This window comes from Cetorhinus maximus, unplaced genomic scaffold (genome assembly GCF_964194155.1).
Source record: "Cetorhinus maximus unplaced genomic scaffold, sCetMax3.hap1.1 HAP1_SCAFFOLD_254, whole genome shotgun sequence".
In the NCBI taxonomy this organism is placed as follows: Eukaryota; Metazoa; Chordata; class Chondrichthyes; order Lamniformes; family Cetorhinidae; genus Cetorhinus; species Cetorhinus maximus.
The window spans coordinates 381,898-399,168 of record NW_027596215.1 but is presented as its reverse complement, the minus strand read 5'-3'; the positions used below and the strand labels follow the sequence as shown (position 1 = coordinate 399,168).

General features: G+C 41.1%; 2 protein-coding genes across 2 annotated transcripts in view; both read left to right on the top strand.

The window, feature by feature from the left end:
- The window catches only part of LOC144673086 (scavenger receptor cysteine-rich type 1 protein M130-like), a 44,333-nt gene extending 36,285 nt beyond the window's left edge, over positions 1-8,048 (top strand). The window contains exons 4-6 of the mRNA XM_078535084.1: positions 1,567-1,881; positions 3,049-3,170; positions 7,929-8,048. Of these exons, the coding sequence (XP_078391210.1) occupies positions 1,567-1,881; positions 3,049-3,170; positions 7,929-8,048 (557 nt within the window). The remainder of the gene's footprint in view (positions 1-1,566; positions 1,882-3,048; positions 3,171-7,928) is intronic.
- Positions 8,049-8,509: 461 nt separating this feature from the next.
- LOC144673085 (antigen WC1.1-like) lies at positions 8,510-13,501 on the top strand. The gene is made up of 4 exons (XM_078535083.1): positions 8,510-8,870; positions 9,863-10,180; positions 10,409-10,726; positions 13,386-13,501. Exons 1-4 carry the CDS (start codon positions 8,510-8,512, stop codon positions 13,499-13,501), a joined length of 1,113 nt encoding a protein of 370 aa, XP_078391209.1.
- Positions 13,502-17,271: the final 3,770 nt, after the last annotated feature.

Below are 17,271 nucleotides of genomic sequence, written 5' to 3'. Positions count from 1 at the left end.
AAGGCCCGTGAAGACTATTCGGTTGCAATGAGTTTGCTTCTTCATCGCCTCTCACTGTCCTGATTAAACTAGATGTGAGGGCCGAGTGACGATGAGAGAGAATATTGTTGGACTATCACTGTCTCCCCATTTATTTGCTCGTCGATCATAGCCTTAAGAGGTTCCCTAAAGCTTCGGGAATCAAAAGGTGATGTAAGGGAACAAGAACCAATCGACATAAGCTGTCCTTTCAAGTTTACACTGGAAAGACGAGGAACATTCTGGGGAGGTCTAAATGCACTCATTACATGATCAGCGTATTCAAACCAAGGCTTGGTTCCCAGAACTGTATATGATTATTCGGTAGTTGGTTCCTTTTGATTCTAGCTGTCAATATGTTAAAAATGCTAAAATAGCACGAGCCATTTATTTCCCCTTGTATGTGACCGTTACATTTTACTGACAGATTCAAAAGGGCTCTTAACATTGCTTTGCGCTTCCAGTGTTCGGAACTTTTCAGTAGGAAAGTAGTGTGGAATCAAACAGTTAATGTTTGAGGTTATTTCGTGTCTGTGTTCGTCAATGTGCTCCATTGACGAAATGACAAACGCCAGCAGATCAAATGGGAGACTCTAAACACTCGAGGACAAGTCAGGGTTCCTGGATTTATCCGACTACTTTTCTGGCCTTTCACGGTATGTGCAATAGGTGGCAGGGAAGAGTTACGCCCAGAAAGTATTATGAAGAGAAAGCTGCTGTCGCTTCCATATATGTAGATGTTGTGAAGAGACGGTCTTATAATTTCAAGAGAAGGGATTGAAACGTGAGGGGCCAGAGGTAGTAAAAGTAGATAAATTGGGACTTTGAGAATAGATATGTAATAAAATTATTACATACAACCCGATAGAAAATACGGAATGGAAGAGAAAGGGATTTTTTTTGGTGATCAGATGTTTTCCCGCAGGGATTGATGGGGCTGGGGAGGGGAGGTGCCTGGATGCAATTTGATGTACTTTATATTTGCAAATTAGTGCCAATGTAATACCAGCTGTGAAAAGTCGAATTCAGGGTGGTCTTCATTAATGAGATCTATCGACTGCACCTCGAAGGTGTGCACGTGTGTTGGGGTGAAAGATGCTATGGTTGGAGGGAAAGGGTAGCATTATCTTTTTGTCATTCAGTGTAGACAGAATTTCAGTGTTCTTCATAGGCCGCATTTCGGTCCATAGTTTCAGGGCGGGAATCGGGATAAGAACGATGTGGGAATGAAGAAAGTTGGCTGCGGGTACAGTAGACATTGTTTGACGTCAAAGTGCACATCTCTTTCAATAGATGCTTAGCTAAGTTCCCTCTGTAGATATAGTGCGTGTTTGTAACACCGTACTGAGGTAGCAATAAATCTACGTATGTTAAAGGTTGAATATGGCCACTTTGCAAGCAATAACTTCTGGAGCAATGTAGGGTTTAGCTTAATCGCGATTATGCCAGAATGAAAATTTTATCAGGAGTCATCATGACAGGATTTGCTTAAACAGATATGCACAAAATTGAAAATGATTGCGACTATCATGAATTGTTCTTCCTCAGATCACAGGTTTCCCAGACTCGTTTCCGGGGATTCCCAATGCTCGGGCAGACTGGAAATACAGTTCGGCAAAACCTGGGGAACAGTGTGTGATCTTCACTGGGATTGGAATGACGCCAGTGTGGTTTGTGATCAGCTTCAGTGTGGAGTCGCTGTGTCCGTGGCAAAAGGGGCTTATTTTGGAAAGGGCACTGGACTTCAACGGAGCGATAAATTTGAATGTGAAGGCAATGAGACAAGCCTGACAGACTGTCCTAACTCTCCAGTAAATGAAAACGACTGCACCCACATGAACGATGTCAGTGTGAGCTGTTCCGGTGAGTAAAACGAATCCGAATGACAAAAAAAGTTTTCTGGTGAACTTTTCAGAAACTGAGAAAAAGCCATTGATATTTCCTTCTTTCATGATCATTCCCAAGCCCTTCATTATAATTCACTGTCGCTTTTTAATGATTCTGGAATAACACAATTATGTGTAAGTCAGTAACTTCTACGTTATCTGAAAATAGCACATTATTATTGCTAAATTAATGCTTGCACCATGCATAGGTTCTTCATTCACATTTGCCGGAACACCGATTATCTAAAGAACTCTCAAGTCGTGTTCCGTTTGCCAAACCTGAGGCAAACTTCATTAATTACAAACGTAGGCGAATCATTAATTAACGGTGGTTGCGTTATTTTAGAGAGGCGTTTCAATGAATTGACCCAAATGAGGTAAATAATTAGGAGAAAATTTCCTTTCTGGGTTCTCGCTCAAAATAGTGGGATTATCTCAGTAGCAGCATTGCAAGTCTACTTTCAATCTGCCCACGTCAGCAGTTCAAGGAAATGGATTTCAATCGCTTTTGCAGGGGAGTGTAGGAGCCAGTAATAAATGCAAACTTGTCAAATATATTCCTATCCCCGGCAACAGCAAATTCATCCTTTGAGTGGCCTTGTTCTGGGTTACTGCACCCGTCACTCTTTATCAAATCTTTGAAATCAATATAAGATTTTTAACATAGTTTTATCAACCCTAATTCTTCCAGATTAAATAGGTTCAAGTCATCTTTGTTCAAACTGGGATCATAATACAATATTTAATTACATTATACATCTTTCATATCTACGTTTTATTACCTCCAAGACGAATATTTTCTTCCGGAGTGCCCTGTCCAAATCTGACATATGTTATACAGGTTGGTTCTGGCCAATACTGGGTATGACTGAAACGTCACGTCCTGTCTTTGGTATTTCAAAGCTGTTGTGACAAAGTCCAAAATTCCATTAGCTTTTTGTTGGATGAACTCTCTACTTTGAGCAAATAGACACGTTCGTTTAAAGGCTTTCGCAGTCTGGTGAGTTTCAAACAATAAGATGTGTAAACAGTGCAGTGTAACACGCACTTATCCATTTTCATCTTTTCCTTTTTTTCTTTCGCCATGTCTATATTCAAATGTGGATTTACAAAATGTTTTCGTCCTCATTTTTATTAAAAACAGGGAAGCATGGACCCCGATTGGTTGGTGGTGAGAACAGGTGCTCCGGCCGGGTGGAAGTGCTGCACGGAGGGCAGTGGGGGACGCTGTGTGATTTTCACTTTAGTTTACAACACGCGAGTGTGGTGTGTGAGCACCTTCAGTGCGGGGCTGTAAAGGCAATCCCGAGGGGTTCTTACTTTGGGCAGGGAACTGGCCCCGTGTGGAAGGAAAATTACAGGTGCCGCGGGAATGAATCCCGATTGACAGATTGTCCGGTTACATCCGGGGAAAATTTTAACTGTTCACATGGAAATGACGCGAGTGTCATCTGTTCGGGTGATCCTCTCAGTCGATGTAATCATGGATTGAAAAAAATCTCCCTGCAGCACTGAAAGAGGCCTTTCAGCATGTTCTGTACGTGCAGGTTCTCTGCAAAAGTATCTCACCCACTCACACACCCATGCAATTTACAATAATCCGGTATTATTTTCCATGCAATTATCTGACCACATATATTTTAAAATCTCCGATTGATATTCATCCACCACATCTTCAGGCAGTGCATTTCAGATCCTCGCCGCCACATCCTTAGACGGTGCTTTTCATATCTTCAAGCACCATATTTTCCGACAATGAATTGCAGATCCTCATCATCATCATTTTCAGAGAGTGCATTTCAGGTCCTCATCCTTCGGTTTCTCAGGCAGTGTATTGCAGACCCTCATCATCCACATACTCGAACAGTACATTGCAGAACATCAAACACCCACATTCTTAGACAGTGCATTGCAGATCTCCATTCCCCCACAATCTCAGGCAATGTATTGCAGATCCACATAGGCCACAATCTCAAACCGTGCATTTCATATCCTCACCCCCCACATTCTTGGAAAGTGCATTTCAAATTCTAATCCACCACTTTGTCAGATAGCGTGAAGCAGATCCTCACGTACCACATTCTCAGCCAATGCATTGTAGACCATCATCCACCACATTCTCAGACAGTGCATTGCAGATCCTCAGCCACTACAATCTCAGACAGTGTATTGCAGATTGTCATCCACCACATTCTCGTACATTGCATCCCGGGTCCTCATCACCCACATTCTCAGTCAATGCATTGCAGATCCTCATCCATCACAATCTAAGACAGTGCATTGCAGATCGTAATCCAGCATTTTCTCAGACATTCCATTGCATTTCCTCATTCACTACAATTTCAGTCAGTGCATTGCAGATCCTCGTCCTCCACATTCACAGGCAGTGCATTGGAGGACCTGATCAATCGCACCATGCAAAATTAGCATCCTTACGTCACAATTTCCAATTTGTCCATCACCATAAATCTGTACTGATCATTCATGATCCTTCCGCCATTGGCAATAATTTTTCTGTGTCATATTGTCCAGATCCCGGAGGTTTTGAGCATTCCCTCTCCAAGTAGAATATTCGTAGCTCCCTAAAACTATGTAGAAAAAGTAAGTTTATCATCACCATAATGATCTTATGAAGCATTTCTGCATCTTTTCTAATGCCTTCAGACCCTCCCTAAAGTTTGTAGCCCAAAAATGGAAGGATTACTCCAGATGAGGCCGACATGAATCATCACATCTTCCCTGCCGTGTACTCAGTGCCTTAGTTATACACCAAAGAACTCAAAACTTTAGTAGCCTTTTCGCAACCTGCGCTGTGAAGTACAATTGTTTGTAGAAATGCACCCGAGATTCATCAGCTGCTGAAACTCATTTAGAAATGATCCCGTTCTTTATTGTTCCGTCTACTCGTCCTTCGTCTGCCAGCCTTATTTCACTTAAAAACACTCTCACTTCTAAAGCACAAGGCCAGGTACAAGAATGACTCAAGTTATTTACCAGAGCAGTCAAGTCTGTGAATGAAGTGCAGTGCTGTGGGAATGCTGCCCTCTATAATATTTCGTGTTCCAGGTAAGAGGGGTAATCGATGCCATCTCTGCATCAGTGGACGTTAATAAAAATGTGAACCATGGCTCTATTTTGAGGGAAACGAGAGAGTCTTCCCCGGTGTCCTTTCCAAAGTTATCCCTTAATCAACATCAAACAATGTAACTCATCTGGTCATTATCACATGACTGTTTGTGCGATTTTACTGCGCCCATTATGGCTGCGGCGTTCCTTAAACTGCAACAGTGACGACATTACACAATGCAAATAAATGCCTGTAACTTGCGTTGAGACATCCGGTAGTTTTGAAAAAAACACTTATCAACTTTAAATATACATTTATTTATTTCCGACAAAAGTGAGCCAACCAATGCTTCCCTCAGCTAAATTTCATCTGGAACTTTCCGACCCGTTCTAACAGCTTGTCTGTGTTCGATTGAATTTTATCCTTTCAACATTTTACAACACTTAAAAATTCCGTGAAAAAAAAAACAATAAATTGTTCCTCTTACAACCAATAATATATATTACTGGAATAATATATATAATATATATTACTGGAAAATTAGGGTTGCTATCCGGGTGGAATGTTCTTTTCCTCTGGCCTGGAAAAGAAAAAATCTTGAACACGACATCCTGTCCCTTTCAAAGAGCAATTCCATCTCCAAGCAGCCATTTTAGCCTTTTATTCCACAGGCGCTAACATTTCTGCCAAGCATCATTCGTGGCCCTTTTCCAAGGGTCATTTGAAAGTCCATCAAAACCACATCAACCCCATGACCCTCATTTACACTCTCTGTAACCTCATTTATTTACTCTAGCAAGTCTGTGCAATGCGATGTCTCTTACCAAATCCGCCCTAGTTTGTTAATGAATCCACATTTTTTCAAGCATAACTTGCTGTTACTTCTGCCCCAAGGGATATTTTCCAAGGAAAGAAAGCTTTCCCAAAGACAATATTAAACTTACTGGTCTGAATTTACTGCATTTATCCTTAAACCCTTTCTTGAGCAAGGGTATAATATTTGGAAACATCAGTTATCAGCATTGAAGAAGCATGGGAACATTATGACCATTATCTGGCGATTTCAGTTCAGGTCATGCCCCTCGAATACATCTCATCCAATCCATGTGTCGTGTCAAATTCAAAATCCGTTGCCTAAGCCAATTCGTCATCTTTATAAATATCTAGCCATTGCATTTCTTTTTTCTTCTGCCTATTCTTTGTCCACCATTGAGCAGCGTTTTCTTCCTTGGCAAAAACATACTCAAAATGCTCACTCAGCAGCTGAGCCAAAACATCAGCCTTTATATGCCGATGTCCTTCCTGGTGTCGGTTTTGTGCCTATATAAGACTGTAAGATCACGTTTTATGTTAGTGGGACTCTCTTATACGGTCTGGATATTGTACATTAATCTTGGATCTCACTTGCATTATCCAAATTCAATATCCTATGCATATATTTTGTTCTGCTTCACCTTAATCCCCACCTCTTTAATCAGCCAGGGAGCCTTGGAGTTTTTGCATCGTCCTGCACGTGTCTAAGCCAATTATCCATTTTTGCACCTGCAAAAGAGCCTGTACGTCACGAAAATCAGTTATTACAATGTATGTTCACACACCTGAATGGTAAATATAATTGAGGCCCTTATACAACCCCTGTTGCGCTTATCCTGAATAACACCACATTATTTCCTCCGTTATTGCAATCTTTCTTTTCTAGTTTTCTGTGCAGTTTGGTTTTTCTCTCTAACATTATCTGCCCGTTCCCATCTCCCAGCCAAATTAGTTCTGAACTGTCCAACAAAAAAACCAGACGGACATTGCCCTCGAACTTTTTCATCTGTAACACATGAAAACATCCATTGGTCCTTTCTTCACAGAACTGAGTCTATGAGTCCATGAGAACAGATCACAAAGTCACATGAGCTTGATTAGCGCTCTCATGCACCGTTTATCCGGCGACGTTCATCAGTTCTATCGCTCGTGCGTTGTGCTGGGATATTTTAATATTACCAGGATATTATTCCGTTGATGGCAATTTACTAGATTGTTTGCAATATCCTTAAAAATCATCTGCAGGACTACACCCCTCTTCCTACCTCTGAAATTGTTCCACTAACGGAGCACGAATGCCACTGCTCACCCTCCCGCATCAGAGGGCTCAGCAGGTACCCAGTGATCTGCCTCACCTTGGCACCACGGTCACAACATTTACTTGAATAATTATTGCCCCGGTTATGTTGAATCAAATGTGCATTTTTTTTTGAACGTTAACCCTTGCTCTCAACGGCTTTCTTCTTGTAGATGAAAGTTGGTCACTGAAATTGACAAATGGGGGAAGCCGCTGTGATGGTCAGGTGGAAATTTACCATAACGGTCGCTGGGGCAGAGTACAGGACAGCCTCTGGGAAATAAATGATGCTAACGTGGTCTGCAGGCAACTTGGATGTGGTGTCGCAATTGCCGCTTATATCTTTTCAAATTATGGAGAGAGTGAAGTGCCTGTGTGGGTGAATGATGTCCAGTGTGGAGGAAACGAATTGCATCTCCGCAACTGCAGCCCATTTGCAATGAATTCTTCTCTCAATGAGAGTGTCGGCGTCGGAGTTCTGTGTTCAGGTGAATAAATAGTTCAATTTTACAGGAACATACATAGAAATATCTAATAAGGAGTGTGGTGTGAATATACGTCACTTGTTCCTCGAGTTCTTTTAACCTAACTGCTTAACACTGGAGGGCTAACGTGGAGAGAGTGGGCACGGACAGAACTGATCAACAAACAGCGCTTGCATGTTAGCTGTGCATTTATTAACGACCGAATTCTCAATTATCTCTCAGACAGGTAATTCTGACTGCACGGTTGGGAGAGTGTGTTGTTAGCGCGGGTCGGGGGGTGTTGTGAGGCGGAGGTGAGGTGGTGTCGGGAGGAGCCTTACAGCTTGGTGCGAAATTGTGTTAATTAAACAACGTTTTCATAGAATTGCAGTTCACATACTGGTCAGGGCAAGAGGCCGCTCATGGGATTTCTGGATTATTCCATCCTTGAAAAACCCAGGTACTTACAGGCCTTTCAGCAGCAGAAGGCTGAGCTTCTGTGAAATGTCTTTCTTAAAAGTCAATTTGGTTTCTTTTTCCACTGATGCTGTCAGAGCTCCTGAGGAGTTACAGCATTTTTTTTCAATATAATCAATACAAAATAGCGAGATATTCAGAAATCGAGTGAAATAAGGGTTCGAGATGCGTGCAGGGAAAAATAAACTGTGTACAATTGAAGTTTATAAGTAGTTTGGGTGCAACGATGAATACAAAAAAGTTTAATTGAGGTTGAAACAGGGCACACAGCATTGAGCACACAATATGTGAACTGAAATCCAAAATATCGTAGGAGTCAGGTGTGGGAATATTTGAAATATTTGTGCATTCCACACTACAAATTTCAAATAATTAGAGATACATGGTTTCAACTATAGAAACAGTTACCTGTCATAGTCAAGTCAAATATTTTTTAAATTACTTTTGCTGAATAATATTCAATAGTTTCAATTGGGTTATGACATAAATGCGTAATCGAATCCTCTTGATAAATACTGTATTTTTTGGTTCAGAACACATACAGTTAAGGCTGTCAGATGGTGGAAGCCCATGTGCAGGACGAGTGGAGAGTAATTACAACGGGACCTGGGGCTCAGTTTGTGATGATTCCTGGGATCTGACAGACGCTGACGTAGTTTGCAAACAGCTGCATTGCGGAAAGGCATTGGACGTGACACTTCCTGCCTCTTGTGGACCAGGCTCAGGTCCAGTTTGGCTGGAAGGCTTGGAGTGCTCAGGGAAGGAATCGTATCTCTGGCAATGTCCCTCTGCATATTGGGGTTCCAACGACTGTTCTCATAAAGAAGATGTGATGATTATGTGCTCAGGTACGGGTGACCTAAATGAACTCATTTCCTTTATACAAGAAGATTCACACAGATGGTATTTTACTGAATAGCGCAGAAACTGCACATCAACGGTTTATTCTGCTCAACGCGTCTGACAGCTGCTTATTCTGCTCATAATCTTACATCATTTCATCTGGCATGAGCTGAATTCCACTCTGCATTTTCCTCTCGTGTCTTTATCAAACGTCAAATTCAAGGCATCACCACAATTCGCCCTACCAAACGTACATGTTCCATGTTCCACATTCTCCTTCCATCTGGGTAATAGAGAGTGAAAAAAAAAGCTGAAATCGCAGCAATTTTTTTGGCTCTTGTATTTCTTCGTCCAAAAAAAATCACGACTTTATTCTAATCAGCACTGAAATAATTTCGGCATTGACACGCCTATCCTGCCGTCTCTGAACGTCTTCCTGCAGTTAGTGGAGTCTGTCTTGGTATTAACTGCAAATCCTAGTGCATTTTGAACATTTACTTCAATTCCAAATACCAAGTGTAGTATGTTAATCTTAAACAGATGTGACCCCCAGCATTTATCCATGTGCACAGCACGCTCCATCTTCTGCTATTCTAAGTGAAATCCTGCGTTGTTGTTTGTTGGCTCTTCTTTTAATACTGTGCTGATAATTTCATTTTCCCTGATCTCAACCTTAATTCTGATGTTTGAAAACTTTTCGAAAGTTATTGCTTTCAAAATCCATGTGGATTTACATAGACATTATTATCTCTGCATAATCTTTCTGAAAGTTCTTCAAGTAATTCAATGAATTGGAAGATGTATAGTTCGCTCTTTTGAAATCTGAGTTGATTATCCTTGATTGTATAATTGGATTGTACATGCATCACTGTTACATTTCTGGAATAATTATCTATATTCAGTAAACACATCTGGCACAACTTGTGTTCTGGGGGCACTGTTGACTTGATTCCATTTATCACTCGAAACATCTGGAGATTTCTTATTTCGTTGATAGAACACAAGGAGCTGCGGCTGGTGAATGGAAAGCATCGCTGTCAGGGGAGGGCGGAAGTGTTCTACAATGGGACCTGGGGAACAGTGTGCTGGGACGCTCTGGTTAGTCATGATGCTGAGGTGATTTGTAAACAGCTACAGTGCGACCCTCTTGATTATGTTGACTATAGCACTCGGTCATTCGGAGAAGGATCAGGACGTATTTGGCTTGATGAGATAGAATGTATTTCACACGAGTCGACCATTTGGCAGTGTCGGACAGACCCGTGGGGACAACACAACTGTGATCACAGACGAGATGCAGGGGTTTTATGTTCAGGTAACAAAACAAACCTTCTAATAGGAGACTGTTATTTCATTCATTGATGTCCAAATGAGTCAGCACGTTTCCTTCCCCAACAAGAGGAAAGATAACGAAGGATAAACCCGAAAGTGAAATGGATTGTGGTCGACAATCAGGTGATCTATCCGATTTATTATATCAATTATCTGAGTTGTATACCTGTATGTTTGTGCAGAAATAATAGTGATTGATTATCTTTGACAGATTCGGGTGTAGGTTTGCGCCTGATTGGAGGTAACAGCAGATGCTCCGGACGAGTGGAGATACAGTGCAAAAACACCACGGGCACGGTGTGTGATGACTCCTGGGATATGGCCGATGCCAATGTTGTCTGCAGACAGCTGGGTTGTGGCTCTGCTCTACTTGCCGCAGGAGGGGCCGCTTTTGGCCAGGGTGAAGGTGACATGTGGTTTGATGAGGTGAGGTGCACCGGAAGCGAATCCATTCTCTCCGATTGTCCTTCTTCAGCGTCTGCTCAGCCTGACTGTGATCACGAGGAAGACGCCAGTGTGATTTGTTCCGGTAAGGGTAGTGGAGAACGGGGCGGGTTGGAGCCGGGAGATTGGCGGTTGGTGATTGTTCGTTCAATATGTCCCATGAATTCATAAATGATGAACAACAGATGACTTTCTAAATTAATGTTCTATCTTTTTTTTGCATAATAACCCATAGGTCCCGAATTGTCGTTGGCTGCTTCTCAATCCACACCCGCAGGTTGGTCTTATGAATAAATAGTATTCCTGTCAAGGCTAATGTCCAGAATGATGTGATATGATTGACATTTGCTTGTTTTTATTAAAATATTCTGATGTTAATCTTAGTGTTTCAGAATGTTGGACTATTTAACAATACATAGCATCCTGTGTCCCAGTTGAATCTTTCTTTAACATTTCATTAAGAACATGAAGACAATATCACTTCCATCCCTCTTGTGATCGGTATAACAATCGGGATCCTGTTGATCTGTGAGTTCATCACACTAATTGTGGTAATGCGGAGACAATCATCAAGGAAAGGTGAGGACAAATATTACCACTGACTTCACATTAAATCTCGGATATTTTTATTTTTTATTTCAATTCATGAATGATATTTGAGCCTCGCTGGCAGCCCTGCATTCATGGCCTATACATAATTCTCCTCGAGAAAGTGGTGATGAGATGCCTTCTTGAACCGTTGCAGTCCATGTTGCGTAGGTACATCCACAATGCTTTTACAGAGGGAGTTTAAGTATTTGACCCAGCGACCATGCCGGAATGCCGACAAATATCCAAATAGGAATGGTGAGAGGCTTGGAGGGTGACTTCCAGGAAGTTGTTTTCCCATGTCTCTGCTTCCCTTGTCATTATCCTTGGTTGTTTATGTGGTTTTGGATGGTCTTGTCTAAATAAACTTGCTGGATTCTTCAAGTGCATCTTGTAAACAGTACACACTTCTGCCACTATAAGTCGATGGTGAAGGGAGTAATTGGTTGTGGATGTGGTGCCAATAAAGCGAAAAGCATTATTCTGAATGGGGGCAAACTTCTAGAGTTTTGTTGTAGCTGCACTCAAACAGGCAAGTGGAGAATATACAAAAACACTCCTGATTGTCCCTTGTAGATGATTGAAAGGATTTGCCTAGACTGGAGTTGAGTTCCTCAGAAGGGTTCCTTGCCTCTGACCTGCTTTTGTCACCAAATCATTCAAATCACAAGCCCAGTTCAGTTTTCGGTCAATGGAAACCCCCGGGATGTTGTCTGCGGGTGAATCAGTGATGGCGATGCCACAGAATGTTAAAGGCTGACAGTGGATTTGCACCTTGATGTAGATGGTAATTTCTTGGCACTAGTGAGGCGCGAATTTTACTCACCACTCTGAACGTCAGGCCTGGATATGGTCCATGTCTGACTTCATGTGGACATGGCCTGCTGCAGTAGCTGAGGATTCAAGACTGGTAATAAACATTGTGCCATCATCAGCGGACATCCCCACTCATGACCTTCAGATGAAGAGATGGTCATTGATGAAACAGGTGAAGATCGTTGGTCCTAGCACTCTATGCTGAGGAGCTCCTGTATTAATGTCCAAGTACTGCAAGATGATTGAGGTCCAACAACCACAACTCCCTTGTTTTGTGCTCGCTCTGAATTCAAGCAGCGAAGATTTTCCCCCTGAATCCTATTGGCTCCAGTTTCTTTTTCAGGTGCCTTCATGCCTCATTCGCTGGCGAGAATTCACTTTATTGTCCTTTTCCATTGAATGTCACTTGTCATGTTGGAAATTAATTTTAACCGATTTAGCGAGTATTCTCGTTCAAAGTCCACGGTCAAACAGTTAAATGTGTCATTTGAACGGAAGAGTCACTTGACTGTCCACATTCACAGTCCTAATTGTTCCACTGCTACTGTGTCTGAAGGTCAATCAATTGTTGTAGCCATCGATCTGAAGGTTATTTGACGCATTTTTGACTTAGTGCCCAGTCATGATGTTTCCGTCAATCGAAGTCTATCCAATCAGTGTCCTTCCGTTTCCCTGCCCAGATGACCAATCTCGAGCTCCATAGCCAGAATCGATCCGTAATTTTGAGTCGTGAGACTTTGATGGGATTTTTGGCACCAATTTATGAATATTGTGTACCCTGACATAACTAACTACTCTGATCTGAAAAACCATAACACTCCTGTTCCATGCGCACAGCAAATTAATTTTAATACTGTTGCGATACATAAAAGAAACGTCAGCTCCTCACTCGTCTTTCCAACCTGATGCTGTCAGCAGAATTCAGTCATTTTCCCCAGCTTCTCTTCAGCTAAAATCCCCTTGGGTCTCACAACAGAGTTTTCAGCTGGAATTCATTCCTCCCGAAAACGCCTAGTTTCGTCTTTTCCGACCTTAATTACATTTTCCATAGTCTGGTGGAGTTGAACACGTGTCCATGCGGTTACCCACACACGCACACGCCCACACAGACACAGCCACACACACATAACGTCTATCTCTCTCTATCTCTCTCACACACACGTATGGATACGCACTCTCTCTTTAAAAAAAAGACTTAACAAAAGATCCTACATAGCCAGCTCACTGACTTTCTGCATTCACGTTCGCCGTCTGTTTTGTGTTTTTATTTGCAAACATTTTATCATTAAACAAAGGTAAAACGCAACAAAATGTTAATCCCTCCGCATTATCTCCATCAGGTTATGTCACTGGCAGTTGGGATTCAGCAATTGATTTGTACCAAGCAATTTATGAAGAAGTTGAAGATATTCCGCCTGTCAAGGATCCGGCTCTGACCCGTGGTTCAGGTTTGTAACTTCCATTGCAAAGCCAATCCGCACTGGGGAACTTCATTTCCGTTTACCCCCTTTAAAAGTCAGGGCAATGAATGGGCCCGACAGGCATTCCGCTCACTTTACTCATGTGAAAGTTTCCTATCTCCGTGTGCTACTGTTATGTGAGAAGAGTAATGAGCTTCACAAATTTCCCAAAATTCTGTGTTGCTCAAAGGGTGTTTTGCAGTTTGGCGGAAAATAGGGAGCAGATCGGTGTTTCCAACTTCCCAAGGGACTGCTCACTGCCTCCATTAGGGATCTGACTGACTAAATTATACAAAGAGAGGATTATTGAACAGAAAATGCAATCCACTCTCCCCAACTATGATAGTCTACAGGGCCGCTGATCTCAGGGGCCGGGAATCACATTCGGGAATTATTTTGTGCAACATTATGAATATCTATAATGAAAAAAATACACATTCAAAGTGAATCCAGGGGAACATATTTCAATAACTAATAAGAATATGGTAAACACTGGGGCAAACCATTGGGAAAAAGAACACAAGGGAAAAAGGAAATAACGATAATAGGGAAGAATACCAATGATGGGAAGTGGCTTGGTGGCAAAGCAGGATAAGGGAGAAAGCGAAGAAAGATGAACAATGTAATTATGGTGATAATAACGATTAATCAATGAAATGATCGTGGATCGTCTCGCAAGTTAGTACAATATTTAACGGCACAAAGTAAGGCTAGGTCAGTATGGCATGACCGTGTTCCAAAAAGGAACTGAAAGAATTAAAGCAACGTTTATGAAATATCAGAAATATTAATCAACAACATTATTTTATTATTCACCAGGGGTAAGAGGACATGACTATGGAAAATTAGGTTAGGAGTGAGAAAATTACATTTAAAATCAATTTAAAAAGAAAGTTAAAAATAATCTTACCAAAAAAAGCACAGGTCAGAAAAGTTTGCATCCATTCATTATGGAAAAATATTATAAGATAGCAGAGGCACAGTTACAGTAATTAACCAATTAATTGCAAGCGGTGGTAGTGCCACAATCCTGGCGGATAACTAACATTAAATGTACAATTAAATATGGAGAAGGAAAATGTCCAGGGACGAAATATCCGTTGTCTGAACGTTGGTGGGAGAAAAATTAATTAAACTGATACTAAGGAGGAGAAGGGTACAAATTTGCATCAAACAACCAAAAGCGCAGTCAGCAAATACTCCATAATGGGAATTCTCACATTGGCAACCTCAGCAAAATGTTCAAAAAGATAACAGCACAGATAAGGTTAGCAGGGAGGACATACATTCTGTGGATTTGATAAATAATTTTTGGAACTGTGCACTTAATATACCGATGGATAAGACAAGTGCTTACATCTCAGCTATTGCTCTTTGGGTGTCAATCTTGCTTCTGAGGCAATCTCTTCCGGCATCCCGCTCCACTCCAGTACTTGTTCAGAAATATCAAGGCTGACACTGTGGTGCAGAAATGAGTGGCTGATGCCGTCTTCGCAGTGTTCTCTTTCAGAGTCGTTGTTTAAGTGGTGACCAAAATGTCTTTTCCTGGAGAATTTAGACTTGCTCTCTGTATACTGACAAATATGTATCTCTTGAGAAAAATCACAAAGTCAGATTATCTGCTAATTAGCACATCGCTGTGATTGCCCATGGAAAGTTTTTTTGTTTACAAATTGTCTGCTGCATTTCCCATATTTCAATAGTGACGATACATCACAAGTAACCATTAGCTGCAAACAGCTTAGGACATCTGATGATCATGAAAAGCACTGTTTGCTCTTATACATTTCATTTACATGGATTCAAGTGACACCTCATGAGAATGGGTAGCCTGCTGCCTGCAAGGCAAGAAACATAGTGTGATATACAAGGTAGTTATGTTGGGGGAGGAAAGTGGGAATGGGTATTTAAAACGCGTCTCTGCTGGGATTACTGTTGTTCTAACTTAATCTGAACGATTTAGACTTTTGATAAAAATGATATTTTTTTCAAAACTTAACTATTGACCAAATTGTGGTGGGCTGAGGGTAGTGAAAGCATTTTAAAAACAGACATTATTAAATTTGCGGCAAAGAACATACAATCAGCAAATGAATCTCTACATAGCAATTATGGGGAATTTCAATCTAGTATATAAAGTAAGAATTAATTTTCGATCTATAACAATGAATCGGAATTAAATATTAAAATCCTGGAATGCAGGAGTTCAGGGAAACGAATAAAGAAAGTAAATCGATGGAGAATGATCAGGCTGTAAAAAAACAAAACTAACATTGTATTTTATTTCTGGATAGATGTGCTTAAATAACAATATTATTCTGTTGAACCTCGATAGAACATTAGTTAGAGGGAATTTGGATTATTATTTAGTCTTCTGGTCAGCATATTTTTAAAGATATAGAGGAGTAGTTGATGAGGCTCAAAGCACTTTACAAGAACGGAAACCGTGTAAGGAGCAAAAGGAATCCAAAAATGCTGAAAATAAGGATCAAAAAATGCTTGTTGGTCTCTTTTTGGTTCCATTGCCTTTCTCCTTTCTCCTCCGTAAAATGGGACGGATTTAACGTCTCTGAAAATGCAATTTAAGAGGAGTTTTGGGGAGGGGGTTACTTATTTTAACCTCTACTTCAATGGTCTGAATAATTCTGTACCGTGAAGGCACTATAATGACATAAATAATTGATCCAAGCACGAAAGTATTTTTTTCCCTTTCTTTAACAGTTTCTGCTTCCATTGATTGGCTCAATCATATCGAATATTACACCAGCCATGTTTTGGATTTCAAAAGTCTTGGATCGCAAAATCCTGACGAGAACTCCTCCAGTATTCAGGGTGGGTAAACTTTTACTTACGACCATCTGGTTTTCATCCTTCACACTCAGTAATATCTACAATCGAATATGAAGTATTAAAAAGAACGAATACACCATTAAGTTGCACGGACGATGATATCAGCTATTACAGTGACTTTAGATAAAAACGTTTGTAAAATACTTTCAGGCTGATACAATATCATATCAAGATCATGTGATTGTACTCAATAATATAAAGGCGTGAAACAGTTTCATTTAGAGTACATATCATTTTATTAGTTTCATCACAAGGTCCAGTAATCTGTGAAATGTGAAATACGCACGCAGGATGTCGAGATCATTGGGTCAGTGAGACACGTGACATCAAAACATAAAATAAAAATACTGTGACGCGAATGGTTCCAAAAATTCTCCACACTTTACGCTCCCTCCCCTGTTAGCGCAATAGAACCACTGTCCTCTCTTCTGATTGTTTTGTTGACAAGTCTCAATGATATTCTAACTGTTCATTGTTAGCAATTAATCTCAATGTAAGTCGTTTGTTCCTCCCAGCTCTCCGCGATTACGACGATGCTGAGACTACAGACAATGATTTTAAGGGCGATCAATTGCTGCTGGACCGTGTTCATGATGATTTGTTCACACGGGAAAGTGCCGGCGGTGATATGTGAATTCTGGGTGAGATAGATTTATTTATCTTCTCCGCCTTTCCTCTGTATTGTTGGTGACTTTCTTGCTCTCTGCTGATATCGGTTCTGAAATGCCTGATATTACATTGGATGATCTGCGGAGTCTCTGACTAATGGGATACGCGATGCTTGAATGGTTGGGCAGACAGGTCGTTCGAAGGGCTGTGCGCTCCATCCATCATCTCGATTTAGTTTATGCACGTTTGTGTTTGTTGGATTACGGCCAACAGCGTTCTCAGATAAGTCACGGAGTTAGCTGAGTCT